The sequence below is a fragment of the Sarcophilus harrisii genome, chromosome 4, assembly GCF_902635505.1.
Source record: "Sarcophilus harrisii chromosome 4, mSarHar1.11, whole genome shotgun sequence".
Lineage (NCBI taxonomy): Eukaryota > Metazoa > Chordata > Mammalia > Dasyuromorphia > Dasyuridae > Sarcophilus > Sarcophilus harrisii.
Genome location: NC_045429.1, coordinates 283,571,033 through 283,590,834, shown reverse-complemented (window position 1 = coordinate 283,590,834; position 19,802 = coordinate 283,571,033). Strand labels below are relative to the sequence as shown.

At 38.7% G+C, this 19,802-nt stretch overlaps 1 protein-coding gene across 4 annotated transcripts in view; it reads right to left on the bottom strand.

The window, feature by feature from the left end:
• Positions 1-410: 410 nt before the first annotated feature.
• Positions 411-19,802, bottom strand: part of MLN (motilin) — a 39,833-nt gene continuing 20,441 nt past the window's right edge. Inside the window, exons 1-5 of one of the 4 annotated variants that reach the window (XM_031965053.1) lie at positions 14,679-14,810; positions 5,989-6,113; positions 3,008-3,124; positions 1,464-1,572; positions 411-619 (exon numbers count right to left, since the gene is read on the bottom strand). In XM_031965053.1, the coding sequence (XP_031820913.1) occupies positions 615-619; positions 1,464-1,572; positions 3,008-3,124; positions 5,989-6,105 (348 nt within the window). In that variant the 5' untranslated portion in view covers positions 6,106-6,113; positions 14,679-14,810 and the 3' untranslated portion in view covers positions 411-614. Of the gene's footprint in view, positions 620-1,463; positions 1,573-3,007; positions 3,125-5,988; positions 6,114-11,143; positions 11,287-11,355; positions 11,563-14,678; positions 14,811-19,802 lie in introns of those variants that run through there. The other 3 variants (XM_031965050.1, XM_031965052.1, XM_031965051.1) reach the window with 3 other exon arrangements.

Sequence of the window (19,802 nt, the reverse complement as noted above, 5' to 3'; positions counted from 1 at the left end):
CATATTTAACACGTAGTGGATTACCTGCCATCTAGGAGAAGGGGTGGGGGGGAGGAGGGGAAAATTTGGAACACAAGGTTTTGCAAGGGTCAGTGTTGAAAAATTACCCATGCATATGTTTTGTAAAGAAAAAGCTTTAATAAAAATTTTTAAAAGATGGGTAAGTTATTTCCTCTTTTTGGATCTTATTGTCTTCTGTAATATGAGGGGCTTGGACATTTCTGAGACCTCTCCAGACTCTAACACTCTATGATTCTTTGTTAACATTTTTAGAAAATCAACAAAATCTTAGTTGTATTGTGGTAAATTATATACAATTTGAAATCACCTCTCTCAGTATTTTGTTTTTTAATGAGACCAGGACTTACCCCATGGAAATAAAAGAATTTCAAATAAAAACACCATTTCCTTAAACTTCACATTTTATTCATTAAAGTAAGATTTGTTTTGGATTGTCTATTTTCTTCTTGAATTGAAATCCAGGAGTGAGTGAGGCACCTGTTCATGGCTTCATTGTTGAATTTCTAGAACAAGAGATTTTGTCCACATTTTTCTGTGGCAGAGTCCATCAGTTCACTGCAGAGTGAACCAAGAGATGTTTGTCAACTCTTCTGTCAGCCTGTTGTAGGAGAAAAAAAATCTTAAAACATTAAAAAACAAACAAACAAAAAACAAAAACAGGAGGAAGATATGGCAGCCTCCAAGTTTAGTTAAAAGTATAGGAACTAGGGTTCAGGAGTAGCCATCTAAGCTGGCCCTCTCCAATGTCTTTATAGCATCGGGGAAATCATTCAGCCTCTCAGTTTCTCCAATTCTAACCAGGCTTCCTTTCTTTTTACTGGGCCTGTGAAAATTCATTAGTCAAATGATATTTGAAACTTTAACCCAAACAGTTCCCTGAACTTCTGTAAAATCAAACTGAATCCAAAGTTTTGATTTTCAGAATAGCTGAGATAATGCAGATTTTCCCATCAAAATTCAGGCAACAGTTGAACCTCTGGGAAATCACCTGGACCTGATTTTGTTTAGTTTAAAGAAAAGAAAAATGGTTGAACTAGAGGGAGGGTTATGAGGCTGGTACGTTCATTTTTGGTTCATCCTCTCTTGCCTATCTCCCCCTTCCTAGCAGAAAGGTACAAAAATGGGGACAGAGACATGAAAGTCTGGGCCCTAGTCCTTGGGGGCTTGAGAATCCTGTTTGAGCAACTGTCAGCAGCAATCATTTGCTTGCAGTGGCCTGTTATTAGGCTCCCCTCGGAGATGAGGGTGCACGGGCAGGAGGAAGACAGCTTAATGTTCTTAAGTGTAAAGCAGAAAAACAAATTGCAGTCCTTAAGCAGAGCAAACCCAGCTCAGCTGGTGCTTCTGGAATGTAAATACCCGAGCAGGCTTGACGGGGAGGAGGCGGAGGAGCGGGAGGACAGGAGGACAGGAACTGAGACTGGGAAACTCAGAATCCTTACCATTCTGGGTGGACAGCAGCACCTCAGTCAGCAGCTCTTCCAGGACGCCCTGATATTTTTCCAGCTGCCTGGAGTTCATCCTTATTCCAATTTCTACAGGAGCAGTCAGCTGTGAAATAAGGCAGAGTTAACAAGAAAGGAATATGCACAGAGAAAGTGGTTAACCCCTGGGTGCCTTACATGGAGAAGAAGGGATTGGCTCTAGGGGACTAGGCGTATCTTCCTCCTTTACCTAGGGACTTTCTGTTTGACTGCTGCCTGCTTCATGGTCGCCTTGCTTTCTGTAGCCATGGGGAGAACTAGGAATTGAAGAATCCCTTTGGGGCTATATTTTTAAACTAGGGTACCAGACTCACTGGCACACTGCCTAGGGGTACAGCAGAGAAACTACTGTTGATTTTACTAACAGGAAAAACAAACCTCCTTTGGTGGCAGACAAGTCGTGTGTGTGTGTGTGTGTGTGTGTGTGTGTGTATGCACATGTTCCAGCTTCTCCACCTCCTATCAGGGAAGGGAGTTGAATCTGGAGGGAGCTGAAGCTTGAGTTTCCCTCAGAGATTCAATATGAGCTCTATGAACTTATTTGGGGAGAGGCTGTGCTCTCAAGAGGCCTAGAAAATAGGAGAGACACAGTCTAGGAGGATCACACAAATGGAACCCTTGCAGGCCCTTGGCTTAGGAGTGATCAGAAGTGAGACAAACAGGATTAAAGCAGAAAGGCTGATGTGCAAATCTAGCCCAAACAGCAGACAACAGCAGGGAGGATGATACAGAAAGGAGAGGGCTAGCCTCTAAGTCAGGGTTGTAATGGACTCCAACTTGCAGAACTTTAAAATGCCATAACTGGAAGGGAATTTAGAATGTGTTGCATGTGGAAGGGATCTTGGATACCATTTAGTTCAACCCAATCATTTTATAAGTAAATTGAGGCCCAGAGAAATATGAAATGAAAGAATTTGTGAGTAGGGTACCTGGGCAAAAGACTTATATTTTTCTATGATTTGTATGGATCTGGACTGGTCTGGTTTAAATCATGGAATCTCAGTGTTGGAAGGAGCCTCAGAGAGCACCTATCTCTTTCAACCTCCTAATTTTACAGAAGATCAAATAGACATTGAGAGAAGGAGTGACTTGCCTGAGGTAATACAACAAATTAGTGCCAGGGGTAGGACCAGAGACCAGGTCCCTTACAACTCTAAAAGGCTGTGATTCTTTGATTCTACCGAATTTATAGCCCTTCCTGTTTCATTGTGAGCAAGATACTAACCTTCTCTGGGCTCCAGTTTTATCACATATAAAATGAAGGCGTAGTACTTAATAGCCTCTAAGTTCCAGCTCTGAAGGACTGTGAGTTGGTACCTCAAGCATAAAGTCCTCGGCTAGGAGAATAATGCCTCTCTGACTGACTCAGGTAGTTAGTTAGTTTGTACCCCAAAGCCAAATTTCTATCCTTCCCAATTGTTGTCAGCATCAATCAGTCTTTCCCAACTTGGAGATCCATCCCTTCTGATGAACTGGGCTGATCTCTTGGGTCTGATCCTTACCTTGATCATTTTATTCTCTTCCTCATTCTTAAAGTTCACAGAAACCACAGGATCCCCCTCTTCTGATCTCTGCTGCACACTCAGAGATTTCTTTTGCCCTTTATCCCTTTCCTTCTCCTGGAGGAGGCACAACAGAGCATAGTGATAGTTTCATCCCTCCTTACCTGTAACCCCTCTCTGCATCCTCTCATATCTAATCACTAACAGCCCAGTGGCTACCTCTAGCAAAACTTTCTTTTGGGTTGTTGCAGAAGGAATTCTCAGATGGGGGCCAAACACCTCCCTATCCCACCACCCATCTTGGGGAGGGGGAGGGACAATCACAAAATCCAGCTGTTCAGAAATAGTCCTTGGGATTGAGCAGTCAAGAGCTGCCGGAACACCGTTCACTTCTACTTAATGCATTGCACTCTGATTGTTGTTGTTAATTAATTTAAAATGCTTAAAATAATTGTCACCCTTCATGCATGTTAAATAGAAAAAAAACCCCGTGTTTTGAGTGAGGAGCCTATAAAGGAGAAAAAGCAGCCTGTGTGGGAACTGAAGGGAGGGGTGGCCTATGTGTGCCGAGTCCCTGGGAGGTGATTTATAAGAGCCAAGACAGAGAGATGAATTATGGAGGAAGGAGATTGCAGATTCTTCATAAAATTCCCCGCGCCTTGCAATTATGAGGAGAAAAACCATAGAGCAGATTAATGTAAAGTGTCCTTTAGTTGCCGTTTTGCTATTTTATGTTCTACTGAGTTTGACTGTTTCAGTTCAGCTCCAAATCTTGCATGTTGTCCTTCTCCCAAGGTCCCCGAGCATTGTAGATCAGATACATCCCAGCCTTTTATAATTCCTTTGGTTTCTCTAATGACATTCTTAGGATTTCTCTCTAGACATGTCTTCAGATGTGACGATTCCAATGCAATTGATCCACTTTTCAGTACAGTAAGTGAACATTTGTTGCGACAGCGTCTTAAAGAAGCCATCAGAGCTCCTCCTTGCCGACTTCCTTCCTCCCTAAAAGCAGGGCTTTGAATGCCACCTCAAAGAACTGCTGTTTCATCTGGGACCCACAGAATGTCCCCCCTTTCTATCTGCTTATACCTTCCATGTCACACATGCCACAAGGGAGATTCGGGCGAGGAGAAGGCCTCTGTGGCAACAGTGATTTTGTGTTTCTCTTTTTGTATTGGAGCTTCAGGCTCAGTAAGGAAGAAAGCCAGGGACATGGAGAGGAAAATGGGCTATGTTATGTGACTTTCCATCATCTCCTTAGGCTGCCAGATGAGGGGTTCACAAAAAACTGCCTACACATGTCACCAAACAGGATCTTGAGCCAAAAGATGGGGGAAATAGGAGGAAATAGTACACAAGAGACAGTTTGCTCTCTTAGGCCCTGGGCTTAGACTCAGGAGACTACACTAAGAAGATCCTGACTCTGCTACTGATTACTTATATATTGCATCTGGCATGTAACTTGTGATACAAGTAGATCAGTGGCTCTGAATTCAGAAGACTTGATGTCAAATCCCACTTCTGAGATGTTAATACTTATTAATTACATTGTTTCCCTCACACTGTTGTATATAAATCTTGCTTTGTCCTCTATCCTCTTTTAAAATTTGGGCCTGTGACTTTTATCAATATAGGTAACTCTCCTCATGGAAATTGCATTCTCTAATTCATTTTATGCACTCTTCAGTAATTTAAGTCTTCAAGAGCTGGCAGGGGCACAGGGAATGAGAAGGAGATTGCTCATTTGTGTCAAACAGAGAACTTGACCTCAGAGCTTCTGATTCCAATCTATCAAGTAGGCCATAACACCTCTTGAAATCTTTAAAATGTTCTATAAATACATGTTGCTCTTGTCATGTATCATATCTCTTCCTAGTCTAGAATGCCACTCCTCTTTCTTGTTTACCTGCCCATGTATGTTCTGCTTCCTGCTACTTTGTGGATGAACTCTCCATCTTATGAACTCTTTTTTAAAATTAGCTTTTTAAAATTAAAATTTAAAATTAGCTTAAAAATTAAAATTTTTAAAATTTAAAATTAATTTTAAAATTAAAATTAGAAATTTATTTTTCAAAATACATGCAAAGATAGTTTTCAGCATTCATCCTTGCAAAACCTTGTGTTCCAAATTTTTCTCCATCCCTCTATTCCCCCCTCCTCTAGACTTCAAGTAATCCAGTCATGCTATGAACTCTTACAGTCCTTACTAGATGTGCTGCCACTGTCTTGGAATTTATGACACACTGCCACCAGCTTGCATATTGTCACTTAGCATTTTCTTGAATTTTTTGTCTTGCCTCCCCAGGTGAATTGTAAGCTTCTTGAGGGCAGGAACTTTGTCCTGTGTTTCTCTGTATCATTCTACAGGGCCACACATATACTAGATGCTCAGAAAAATGGTGGCTAAGTTATTTACCTTTTACTCCAGAGGAGGGCTAGAGACAGAAGAAGGTGCAAAAATCACATTGATTATACCTTATCAGCAACACTAGTTCAAAATTTAGTCCACAATTCTGGGTCAAAATAAATTTTGGGGTGATCTGTTATATTCATTCATGTTCTTTTTCCCTCTTACTGTCATGAGCAATTCAAAGAAGGTGACACAGAAATATCTTTGCTGTATATAGGAAAGAACAGAGGTGTGCTAGAGCCAACTCTTACTAGCTCAAGAAAGTCAATTGTTAAATTTTCAGTGTTACTATTTACCACTTAGAAAATGCTCTCAGTCTGGGCTTGATTTATTGTTCTGTTGATTGGCTAGACTTGTCAAGACTTAGAACTTGGGGGAGAAAATGTTAATTATAAAGATTTAACTTAAAAGTGTGTCAAGCATACTTCTTTTCTCCTTCCAGCCTCTTAGAAGCTGTTGTTAAATATTTACTAATATGTCAGTGAGGAGGCTAACAACCTCTGAACCTTCAGTAAGAGCTAAAAATGGCCTTCACTAGACCAAGGGAAATGAGCAGAAAACCACTTACCTGCATTCTCTGGACATCACTATAGGTAAAAATGGGGACAAACCCTTCTGTCTGGGCAGCAAGCATGGTTGCAATGTACATCACAAGCATAGTGGCTACAATCTTGCTGGACATCATCCTGGAAACTAGAAACAATAAAGGGAACTGGTTATTATAAAAGTGGGGAGTGGCCCTGAGGAATCATTATAGCTCATTTACAATTTACACTGTATTCCTCACAACTACTCTTTGAGCTAAATAGTACAAAATGTTAATTTATGCTCCTTTTACAGATGGGAAAGTGAGATTCAGTGAGATGAAAAGACTTACTCATAGGTTCACAAATTAAGAGTTCAGGGACCTAAGAGAGCACTAGTTTAATTTTTATAAGTGAAGGAACAGGTCCTGAGAGGTTGAGTGACTAATCCACGGTCACATTGTGAATAGGTGGCAGAATTATAACCTGGATTTTTTGATGCATAAATTCAGCACTTTTCCTGTGACACCACCCAGCTTTTGTGAGTGGTATTGAAGGATCCGTGGATGAAGAAGCAGATAATCTGGATTCCATCCCCATTCCCTCCCTAGTTGTGTGATCTTGTCCAAGTCACCTCCCTTTGTTGGATCTCAACTGCCTCATTTAAAAAAGGATAGTATTTTACCTGCCTCCAGATATGGTACTGTATTCTATTCCAACTTTCAAATCTATGAAAATCATTCAAAGACCTTGGAGATGTGGGGTTCGTGAAAAATTTGACAAGAGTTAAAAAGTATCAAATATTCCACCAAAAATTTAATCCTTTATATAAAACAAAACAAGCTTATCTATCTCCTTAGTATGCAAATTTGTTTTTGCTTTTAAACATGGTAAAATTATATGTAAACCAAAGAATTGCTTTCAAATAAATTTTTTATGATTTATTATTGGTAAATCAGTTTGATTTGTATACTTATTTTGTATACCTATATATCCAGAATTACGTAAAAAATTTTCAGGTCAAAAGGGGTTGTGAATTGAAAAAGTTTAAGAAGTCTTAGATCAATTCTATTTTCAAGCCCTCAATTAGCTTCTGTGCTATATGAAGGGGTTGAACTAGACAATTTCTAAGATCTTTGTTCTAATGTTCAGGGATTTAATCTATTGAATTAAGAATAGATGGATTTCATCTTCTTCAGAGAATTTCGACCTCCCTCTGATTTCTATAAATCCTTATGATAAACCAGCCTGTGCTGAGCAACACTCCTGAGCTCAGCCTGTATCAGATTAAAATGTAATTGAGAAATATTTAACAAAATAAATAAAAACATAATAAAAGATAGATATGTTAATTTATGTTCTTCTAAGTCAGTATGAGGTCTGAAGAGATGTATGGTTTAGTGGCCTTGTTTCTCTATCTGAATTCTATTCTGATACACTGTTGTGGAAACCCCCTCACTCGACAAGTATTTTCTTTGCCCAGCCTCTATTCTGCACCATTAAAGCAGGAGAATGTACTAGATGACCCTTGAGACTCTTCCAGGTTTTAAGATTCTCTCTATTGAGCCAACATTTGCTGTCAGATGGTACAGGCTGTGTGAAGGCTCAGTGGGCATTAGGAGGAAATGACCCACAGCCCAGGGCAAACATCTGCCTGACACATGAAAGATCCAGATGGAATTGACAGCAGTGATTCCCTCCAGAGAGAAAATTCAGAGGGTTCCCCCGGGCTCACTCAGATGGATGCTAAGGGATGCTGTCCAGAGCAGCATTCAAGAGTCCAGGGTGGGAAACTCTTCTGCTTTAGGGTGGGATGCAAAAGCATTGGAGCCAAAATGAACCTTTTTTAGTATGTGCATTTCTGAGCCTCTGTTTGGCAATTATCCAGAAACAGCAATGCTGCTAAAACTTCCCTTCAAGCAACATGGACTGATATAGTTCTACCTGAGCTGTGGGGAGAGATCCTCTCTAGGCTGAAGATACTCCCTATTGCTAATAAAGAAATTATGACTCCACTGGGAATGATAAACTCCCTTGCACTGTAGGTTGACAGGGCTATGGTAATGGAGGTAAGTTGTTGGGGTCCATGACTTTGCCTGCAGATGCTTTTATTGCTAGAGTGGGGATGAGAGCAAAGAGAGATAATTGGGAGGAGGTCTATCAGACCTACAATATTCAGGAAGGTCCTGCAAGCTACATAGCCTTACTGGAGTGTTTCCTAAGTTAATTGTTTACATTGACATAGCACTTTGTATGTAGTTATCTTGGATCACATTCATAATTCCATTACAATCCTGCAAGATCATCAGTGATGGTCTACTTTTGTAGACTGACATTGGGCAAATGGTCTGCTCAGGAAGGAGAAGCAACATGATACAGTGATATGCTGACTTGGTGGAATCAAAAGCCTTGAGTTTGTATCCTATAACTGTATGATCTTGGACAAGTCACTTCTCTGATTCTCATTTTCTTTATATACAAAATGGGGTACTACCTATTTGACTAGTTATCATGGGTAAAACTCTTTGTAAAATATTAGAACTATATAAATTGTAAATAAATATAAAACTAGACAAATGTGAGTCACTATTGTTATTATTATTACTATCATTACTCAAAGACAAGTTAGTGAGAGTTAGGATTTGATAGATCTGGTTTCCACTATAGAATATTTCCTCTTTTGTCTTTCCCAAGCAGAGGTGGGGACAAACCTGATGAACTATTTACTGGGAAGGTGTTTGGTACAAAATCCCTGAGCTCTATGAATTTATAGAGTCTAATCTCAATAATTTCCCTAAGTAGCCCTGTTATCAGCAATTAGCTACATTATATAGCAGCAATCAGGTATCAGAAAGGTATTATATTATCTTTATTATATATTATAACATATATATCATTAATAATATATAATAACAATAATAATATAATATATTATAATATTATCTTTCATCACCATGATGACTTGAAGCACAAGAGTTGGTAGTGGCAGGAGTAGGGAGCAAGGTAGGGGGAAGTAAATCTTTGAGGCAGCCTTGGTACAGAAGAGGAGTAATTACAGTACATCTAAGATTATCTCTCTTTCCCTGACCATTATATCTAAGGTCAGTTCTCTCCCTCTGGTTATACCAGATAAGGAACTTTCAATAAACTGGACCCTGACCTATCTGCATTGGCTCCAAGTTCCTGTGTAATCTAGCTTGGATTATAATGAAAAGCTTTGCATCTTTCTATGCTGTCTATACTGGTATCCAAGGCTTTTCCTTACATTCAAAAGAATTTTGTTTTTGTTAAGAATTTTGTTTCTTAATCTTGGTCTGATAGTTCATAAATTTGGAACCCATCTCTAAAGTGTCTAGACACCCTGTTCTTTCATTTCTGCTACAGTCTGACTCATTCAGTCAAGCAAGCACTTATTTTGTGCCTGATACTATGCTAGGTACTAGACAACACGAAGCCAATTATGTATATACAAAAGCTATACATTTTAAGTGAGAGGTAATTTTAGGTAGAGGGTCTATTCTGTCCTAATAATAATATTAGCAATAAGAACTGAATCTGTGATTTTATTGATATAAAGAATTCCCAATGCCGTTTCATTTCTCTGCAAGTTATAGCCTTAAAGGACTACAAGAATTTTATCATTGATAGGTTAAGTGAACTGCCCTGAATCATACAGTATTTGTTAGGGGTGGGCTTGAACTCAGCCCTGAATCTGAGACTGATTTTCTATCCACTAATAATCTTTTAAAATAATAATGTTAACTCACATATCTGTAGTACCTTAAGGCTAAGAAAGCTCTGCTCTCACAATTCTGTGAGGTAGATGATGCAAATCATATATATATATATCCATTTTATAGATGAAAAGACCAGGGACAGAGAGAATTGCCTAGAGTCAAGCAGATAGTAAATAGTAGATTTAAATTTAGGTATTTGACTCCCAAGTCCAGGGATATTTCTATTACTTCAGAACCACTTCCCTAGCACAAAGCAGAAAATCAGGGTAATCTTGAAACCTCTTGAGCAAGACTATTGACAATTCAGGCTGTTATTCTCTCTCAAAAGCCAACTGAGCCTCCAGGAAGCAAAGGGGAGGGTCTCCGGGGAAAAGTTATCATCAGAAAAATAGAGAGTATAAGAAAGAGAAAGAGAATGAGTCAAGGCCCAGAGGATAGGGAGACAGAGATTTACTGTTCATTTCAGCCTTGTCAATATTTTCTACCAAATTCCCACAGAGCCCCAACATCTTCTGGTCTCTTACCCATCAGAGATGGAAATTTCACATCCTCTACATCCCACTGACTCTGCAGAGATGCTCTGATATAGATCCCTGCTTTGTTCTAGAATTAGCATTTTCTTCACTAGAATCCCTTCATGTGAATCAATACAAACTTTAAATAAAAATGAGCTAAATCCAATTGCCACTCATCTTCTTTATCTAACTGACTGCCAGCATGTAACCCATATTCATTTACATTCCTTTTTTCTTAGATGAGGAAAGAAAGCTCTTTGTGATACAATAAGGAGTTAACTTTCCTGTTCAGTGGTGGAGGATCAGACTTTAATAATATAGCCATGAATTTCCATACTTCTCATCTTCCCTAGGATTTCAGGGTGCTTCCTAGCCTTTCTTTCACTCAGCCTCCTAATTCCCTTGTATGATAGTGATCTTTCTCCTAAACTACATCATCTCCCAGAGTAAAACTCTCTCATGCTAAATATAGTGCTTTGGGTTCTTGTTTAAATTTAAAGCAATCTTTCTTTATAGTCAAGATTCTGTCTGCTCACAGATGTGACCTTTGAGTTGAGATTCCAAATATTCCTTTTTCACAACTACCTTTTTAAATAACCAACCCTTCTGGGAATCTCTGTTGGTCCCCTCCTATCATTCTTTTGAGAATCTAGACTTCTGAATACAAAGACTGATTGCTATATCAATCCACATTCTGCCTAAATTTGGGCCAGATATTTCCCAAACTCCTTTCCCTTTCTCCCACCTCAGCCTCAGAAGACCTGGATTCAAATCGTGGCTTTAGCATATATAACAGCTGTGTGGCTTTAGCAAGTCACTTAACTCAGTTTCCATAGGTATTACCAGCTCTAAATCTGAGACCATATGAACTTTAACCCTTCTGACCACTAAATCTTAAATCTCTCCCTTTGACCATTATATCTTGTGTCATCTCTCCTGCTACTCACCAATCACAACTTGGGTGACCTCTCCCCCTTTGTTTTGTCCACTCCATGCAGAGTCAGCCCTCTTCCATTCAGTGAGATCTCTAAGATGGTTTCTCCAGCAGAGTACCAGCTCTGAATTTCTGTGCTGTACTAGGATATAGTCTCTGGCTCAGGTTTTCTCTCTTGCTATTTTCTAGAGTTCCCTCCTCCCACATTCTCCTTTGTCTACTTACAGAATGAATGTAGGTCTATGTCTGTCCAGATCTGGTTCTTGTCCTTTCTTCTCTGATTGATATGGTAGTGCTTCACATATTTATATACAATATCCCCTGTCCTTTGGGGAAACTCCCAACCTTTGTACCTCCTCTTTTAGGTGCAGGGGGTGGAATGGAAGAAGGTGGGTGACTGGAATTCTTGAAGCTCATAGAAACAGCTGGTAGTGCCAGCTGCTCCGGGGAGATTGCCTTGAATTTCCTGAGGGCCTCTTTTCCAGGAACTAATCAGAGTCCAATTGCAGATCATAAACTGCCTAATGCTATCATTCCATAATTAACCTGAAATTTTTCCCTACTGGTCAGAGAAAGATGTGTCTGTTTTTGTTTCTTGACTATGATAATGGTGAGGATCTCTAGGCAATCCCTTTTATAACTGGATACAATACACAATACATCAATCATTAATACATGAATACAAGGGAGGTAAAGTCACAGGAATTTACAAATCCTTTTCCGTCTGTTTTTGAACCTATGGGTTCAACCTATGAAGGAATTCCTGTTCTGTGCCTCAGAGGAGAAGGATTTGCTAATATAATCCAACCAACTAAACAACAAGCATTGGAATGTTGGGGTCACAAAGTAAAAAATGAAAGTCCCTGCCCTCAGTGAGCTTATGTTTTATCAGGGGAAACAACACGTACTTATGTGTCAATATGAAATACAGACAATACATATATGTATATGTGTATATACATATATACATATTTGTGGATTAGAGGTATCAAACTCACAGGCTTCAAGCTTTTCAATAACTCCCAAGTAGCAGTACTTGGGTTTAGGCAGCTAAACCAGATAAAAATGTAATTGGGAAGTGTTTAACAAAATAAAGAAAAATATAATATGACATAGATAATGTTAATTTGTGGTTTTCTAAGTCATTATGTGGCTTGAAGGGACCATTTCTATTTGAATTTGACAACTATAGACCATAGGGCTCAGGTAGAGTGAAGATTCTCCACCAGGTCCTCAAAAAATTCCACATTCTTTTTTTTCTTTTTGCTGCCCTCCATTGTGGGAAGTTCTTCATAGAAGAGGTGGGTCTTGAAGTTGGATTTGAAAGATGGGGAGGATTTGGATTTGTGGAGAGTAATTGGGAGGACATTGGGTATGTAGAGGGGAAAGTCATGAATGAAAGGAATGAACCTGTTGTGAAGTGGGACAAGGAAATCAGCTTGACTGCAATTGTGGCTACACATTACAGAAATAAGGCTGCCTAGGATGACTGGGGACAGATTTTGAAAGTTCTTGAAAACCAGGCAAGAAAATTTAGCTTTGATATAATCAGCATTAGGGAACCTCTACAGGGGCTTGAAAAGTGAAGTGGCATTGAAGAGGGGACCCCGAAACTCTGAAAATCTTTAAAGGAGAAAATCTTCTTCAACTCTGCCTCAATGAGGGACCCCGCCAGAAGGTTCCATCTTTGTTATCTTGGTGGGGTCGGCTCAGTCCTCAAACTCATTGAATTCAATTCAAATTCTAGCTCAAGCTGAAACCCAGTGAGGAGCCAACTTGGGACTCCACCCACAGCCTCCTCAGCTTGTAGCCAAAGCTCCCATTATAAAAGAGCCAATCTAAAATTCTCTCTTTGCAGAGGTTCTAAACATACCATGCTACGCCATGCCATGGCAAGGAGCCTCTGTCCACTGGAATATTCTTTTCCAGTGTCACCCTTTCTTTACACTCACCTATTTCCTAACCAGACTTTATGTCTTTGTCAGGATTTCTAACCTTACTTCCAATCCCCATAATAAACCTCTTTTATCATCTAGATTTTGGGGTCTGTAATTCTTTTAAAGAGAACCTCTGCAGCTCCAGAAGGGAGTCCCCCAAACTCCTTACCCTTGCACCGAATCCCAAGGAGATGCAGGGGAGCCAAACCATGTGGTTCCCTGAATCCTGAATCTGCCACTAGACCTTATCATTTAATTCCCTGACCACAGAAACCCTAATCTCATTTTGGTTCCCTGAATCTAATCTCATCAGCATGATGACACAGTCCATTAGGGGGAGACATTGGGAAGAGGAAGGTGATCTTGGCATGAAATGATGGTAGCTGAGTGTGGTTATCTCCACTCTCAAGCAGCTGGGTGGCCCAGGGCAAGGCACAGGAGGCTTGGCTTTCAGAACACCTGAGATCAAAACCAACTTCAAGACATTTACTGGCTTTTGCAATGCTGGGCAGGCACTTAATCCTGTTTGCCTCAGTTTCCTCATCTGTAAAATGAACTGGAGAAGGAAGTAGAAAACTCCAAAAACAGTTGCATAATTGTAAAAGGATTAAATGACAACAACAATCTATATCCTCATCCCCTGTGCGTATATTTTGGCTCCTCACTTCTTTCAGAACGTCCATAAGACATTGTCTAAAGGGGACTATCTTCCTCTCAGAGCCACCTCACCTCCTGCCCTTGAAGCCCATTACTTTGCTAGTTGTCCTTCAGATATCTCTTGCCTTTTGCCTTTTAAGACCCCCAAGTTTCCAGAGCACCTGGTATAAAATATAAGTGAGCTTTAAATACTCTTCTTAGCAAGGCTTAATAACTACAAAGAAAATGGATCTCCTTGTCCTTTGTCCATGTTTAGTATCAGCAAATGGTCTAATAGTAGAGACTTACAAATAGGCTTGAATTGAGAAAGTTAGAATTAATCTAGTACTTATTGCTCAATCCTGTAATCACTGATTCTCTCCCCTTCCCTTCTTCCTTGTCTCCCTTCCTCCTCCCTCTCTTCCTCCTCCTCTTCTTCTTCTTCTTCCTCCTCCTCTTCCTCCTCCTTTTCCTTCTCCTCTTTCTTTCCTTAAGGGTCAGAGTAATTAAAGACTCAGAAGTCTTAGCTGTTAGGAAAGCACATGGGGAGAAAACAAGTAGTCTAGGATGTTTCTGACGGGAATATAAGGTAAGTAAAAGAAAAATTGTGTAAGATAGGACTGGATCAAGATAGATGAGTGACAGGTTGTGAAGGATCTTCAATGTCAGGTTAAGGAATTTGCTTTTTTATTTTATGGGCAATAGAGAATCACTGTAGCATTTTGAGCCAGGGAATGACCCGATCCAATCAATGCATTAAGACTACTCTGGTTGTGAGAAAAAAAAATGGATTGGGGAAAGGAGAGAATGGATAGATGCAGAGAGAGCAGTTAGAAGGTGATTACTTTTAAAGCAAGAGCAAGAAGTGATAAGGGTCTGAATGAGGGTGACAACATAGTGAAGGATAAGGAGAAGTCAGACATAAGAGATTTTTGTTGAAGTAGAACATACAAGGATTAATGATTATATGTTTACCTTTCAGGACCCAGGGAAATCAGGATGACTCCGTCTATATTGACAAAAATCCTGAAGTTGTTGTTCTTTCTGTCGCAGAGGACACCATTAAATTTCATAGAAGAGCACTCTGTGAAGATTCACATCTCTTTATGCTGTTAAACACAAATATGTATATACACATATACATATATGAATTGCCTGTATTTCATATTGATACATAAGTACATGTTGTTTCCCCCTGATAAAACATAAGCTCACTGAGGGCAGGAACTTTCATTTTTTTCTTTGTGACCCCAATATTCCAATGCTTGTCATTTAGTTGGTTGGATTATATTAGCAAAGCAGCAGTTCTGCTCTCAAAGCATTTGATCCCTATGGTCCTTTCAAACGCTGAAATTCTAGGATTCTGTAATTCCTTCTCTTTCTACTTCAGCTCTAAAATCAGGCCAGGCTGAACCCTGTTCCACTAATTTCTTCAAGACACATTGCCTGAGAAATTTGTGGGCACCTGCAGAAGGGGAGCAAAGAAGAGTAGTGAAGGAAACAGTAAATAACCTATGACCAATTTTTGGGTTTGTGAATAGCATTATTGTTGGATCTTTTCCATGATTCAGATTTCTGGTTCAAGCAATTTACAGTGTGAGAGCAGCAGTTTGGTGTAGTATACAAGCAAATCAAGGCCCCAAATGAGAAATGTTCCTTGTAATGAGATACTGTAAGGCAGATAAGGTAGTGGGGTAAAATGCCTGCCATTGAACCAACAGATTGCATTTGTGTGTTAAGGTTTCAAGTCATAAGGGTTGCTTTGATGGCATGGCTAGTTCACAGAGTCTATCTATGTATTTCACTTTCATTGGGCCCTTCTCATAATGGGCCTATAATTCCTTCAGAAGGGCTTCCAAGGTCATCTTACCTGGTTTATAGTAGGGGTTTATTATTTAGGGAAGGACTGAACTAGATCAGGATACTTACCTTTATTGTGTTATGTATGAAACCCTTCTCAGAAAGCCTATGAGGCTAATCCTTCTTAGAGTAATAGTTTTTTTATTTAGTACAGAGCAAGGTTTTTTAAATGCACAAAGTTAAGATTACAAAGTGAAAATAAAGATATAATATTTTATCCTTCCAAGTTCATGGATTTTGCTGAAATCGATCCACAGACAACCTTGAAGTCAACAGACTCTAGATTATCAAACTCTTGAACTAATTGATCCGAGGTCTCAAAGAACCTTGAGATTCTATGAGTCTAGTCTAGTTCTCTCATTTTACAGGTGAGGAAAGCAGTGAAAGAACTTGCAGACAGTCAGAGTGATTCAGAACTAGATGCAGAGTCAGAACTAGAGCCCAAGATTCTTACCTTGCAGTCCAATGTTATTTCTATCATTTTTCATGTAACTCCTCTATTTCTTTAGGCCAGTATAGTTATCATTTTTCATTAATAATAAAGATAAAATGTAAAATGAGAGAGTCTGACCAGGTAACCTCTAAAATTTCTTCCAACTCTAAATTTATCATCCCATGAATAACAATGATGATGATAACATCATTTTATAGCATTTTTATAGCTTTTTTTACAAAAAGGTTTACAAAGCACTTTCTATGCAACAACCCTATAAGTTAGGTCAGTGCAAGTTTTATTACCCTTATTTTAATTCATTTTAAATACTTGGATAGAACTGAGATCTCACTAGCATGAGTATCACTACTCTCAATCACTATTAGAAACTCATCCATGTCTGTTTGGTTTTCTCTTTGATCCTCCATTAAATTTTCTAGTGGAGGAGGAATATTCCACTTCTTCAAGGCTCTGGTTCTTTTAATAATTCATAGCACTTGAATCGTCCATCTTCTTCATTCTCAATGCGTGATCAGCCTACATCCTTTCTTAGTCTTTTACATTTTTCCTGAAGTCTTTCATTCCATTCCTTACATGCAAGTCATTATTAGTCATAAGCATCAATCTCCATGCATCTTTAATTGACCTTTGAATCACCTGAAATTTTAATTCTTCTAAGTTTTTCTTTATAAGAACATACTCTATAATGGTTTTCCCTATTCTTTTCTAGCCTTGTTTCCTCTCAGATCTTGAAAACTTGATCCCTGAATGACTTTCAAATTTTGTTATTTACAGCACAGATTTTTTTAATATGTTTTTGAACAAGTCTAGATTCTGGACTTCATCTTCTTAAATGCCATAATCACTTCCAACATGGAATCATATTGCTACTTTTTTTTTTTTTACAGTGTTTTAGGTTTGTAAGGTACTTTATAAATATCTGATTTTATTCTCACAACCACCTTGGAGTTAGGTTCTATTATTATTTTGATTTTACAGATGAAGAAACTGAGTCAGACAAAGACTAAGTGACTTGCTAAGATCATACAACTAGTAGTGTTCTGAGGCTAGATTTTAATTCAGGTCTTTCTGATTTCAGGTCCAGTATTCTAACCATGTGCCACCTAGCTGAATGACTATTTGTTTGTATATCTATCTGTCTGTTTATCTATCTGTTTATCTGTCTTATCTTATCTCTCTATATAGCTTTTTTCTTATATTTCTCTCTCTGTCTCTATCTCTCTCTGTCCCTCCTTTTCCCCTGCCCCTCCTCCCCACTCCATCTATCTATAGATAGTACTAAGGTGGCAGAATCTGAAGATGAGGCATTTTGATAGAGTAGAAAGAACACTGATTGGCTCAGGAGTTGGAAAACCTGTGTTCACATACTTTCTTTGATATTTACTACATGTGTGATTCTAGCAAATCAATTTTTTTTTATTTTAATAGCTTTTTATTTACAAGTTATATGTATAGGTAATTTTACAGCATTGACAACTGCCAAACCTTTTGTTCCAATTTTTTCTCTCCTTCCCCCCACCCCCTCTCTCAGATGGCAGGATGACCAGTAGATGTTAAATATATTAGAGTATAAATTAGATACACAATAAGTATACATGACCAAAACGTTATTTTGCTGTACAAAAAGAATCGGATTCTGAAATGCTGTACAATTAGCTTGTGAAGGAAATAAAAAATGCAGACAGGCAAAAATATAGGGATTGTGAAGTCTATGTAATGGTTCAGTTCATTACTGCTCCATTGGAACTGATTTGGTTCATCTCATTGTCTAGCAAATCAATTAATCCCTCTGGGCCTCAGTTTCCTCATCTGAAAAATGAAGATGTTGAAAGAGATAGCATCCAAGCTACATTTTAACTCTATATGATTATTGCATTATTGATATAAATGAAAAGAGGTCATTATAGGAATGCCAGCATATCTGCTTCATTTTACACCTATTTGGTTTTTTTCCTTCTGATTTCATCTACATTTACTTTTGAAGTGAACTGATTTTAGTTAGACCTCCTGCCAAACTCTTTTTGTGTGTGTATTTTCTTTTCAAGTGATTTTTGTTGTTGTATATGTTACCAGTCCTTAATACTTCAGTCATCCATCTCTACAATATTTTATAAATGAAATTACATTCTAGACTAGTGTTGCCTTTGTCTGTCGTGTCTTTCGGTTTGACAAGTGGATCGAGTACTTGCTGAATTAGACAGTTAAGATACTCTTTTGGCCTTCTATCCATGATGGCTTATATATTAAGACTTTTTTTTTTTTTTAAAGTGATGCTTAGAATCCCTGCCTTTAATCTAGCTCACATTTTCCAGAGTGAACAGTTTGTTTAAACAGGTCAGGTTGGAAATGCTGTTCTCCAATGCAGCATCTTCTCATCTTTATTCTTTCTCCTAACTTGTTATTTACTTTGACCTTTGCTCTAAGCATTCAGTGCTATGACAGCACAGAGATTTTCAAATGGCTGCTGTATCTGTAATCAGCTGTTTCCTGTTTGTTAAGACATAGTCAACTTTATTTATTGTGGCATCATTTTCTGCACTTTCTGATTCTCTTCCTGAATAAAGTATTCATGATGTATTCATTACTGGGAACATGGTGCATTAGAATGAATGTTGGATTTAGTCAAAAGACTTGGATTCAAATTATGATTCTATTATTATTTACTCAGCTTCGGGCAAGTCACTTAACCATTATGAATGTTAGTTTCCTTCTCTGCAAAATGAAGACAAGGAGCTAGATAACCTCTGAGGCCCCTTTTATCCCTAAATCTATGATCCTATGTATAGGCATGAGGTTTCTACATGAGCCTATAATCCTTTGTCTTCCCTCATTTTCTGACCTAAGTCATATTTCCCCCTTTAATTTCCATGCTTCCCTCTGCATTGAGGTCACTGATTACCACAGCATGTATTGTTGGAGGAACCTAACAAATTTTTCATAGAATCTCTCAACTTCTTCATGATTAGCCCTGTATGCCAAGGTATGAACTACCATTGTCTTTATGGTGGTCCATTTGCCTTCATTCATTGTGAGCAAGATGGTCAGATATCCCAGAAAATTATATTTCTTGTCCACTTTGGGCTCACAATGAAATAAGAGCAGCAATAAAAATTAATATTTGTAGATGGTTTAAGAACATTCTTTATCACTGTATTTGTGAAAACAAAAAGAGGGTCACAGTGGGGGCACTGTTATATTTTTGCCATTTTATCATCCAATAGACAATTTTCTCATGACAAGACTTTTGGTGCTGGTCCTCAGGAAGCAGACTTCGCCTGACATTGGCACATGCTCAGGATCACAAAATTGAAACGGGCCTTAGAGACCATCGAGTTCACTCTGTATCTGAACAAGGGCCTTCTCTGCAGTACAACCTGACAAATAGTCATCCAGGCTTTGCTTGAAGATCTCAGGCGTGAGATGGGAGTGGGAACAGAGAAACAACTTCCTAAAGCAGTGTGTTCCACTTTTGAATAACTATATGTTAGGAGATTTTTCCTACATTTAATTCTTTGTAACTGATGTTTTTTGGGATTACCCCTTCTGATATGACATCCCTTTAGATATTTGAAGACAAATATCATTTGCCCCTTCACACTAATCTAAGTGGCTAAAATATCCTCAGTTTTTTCAGCTGGCTCTCATGTGGATCATGAATTTGAGGATGTTTACCTTCTTGGTTGCAACCAGAGAACACTGGGTACTTCGTCAGGAAGGCCTGAGTTCAAATTTGATCTTAGATGTTTACTAGCTATGTGACACTGACTTCTGTTTGTTATGTTTTT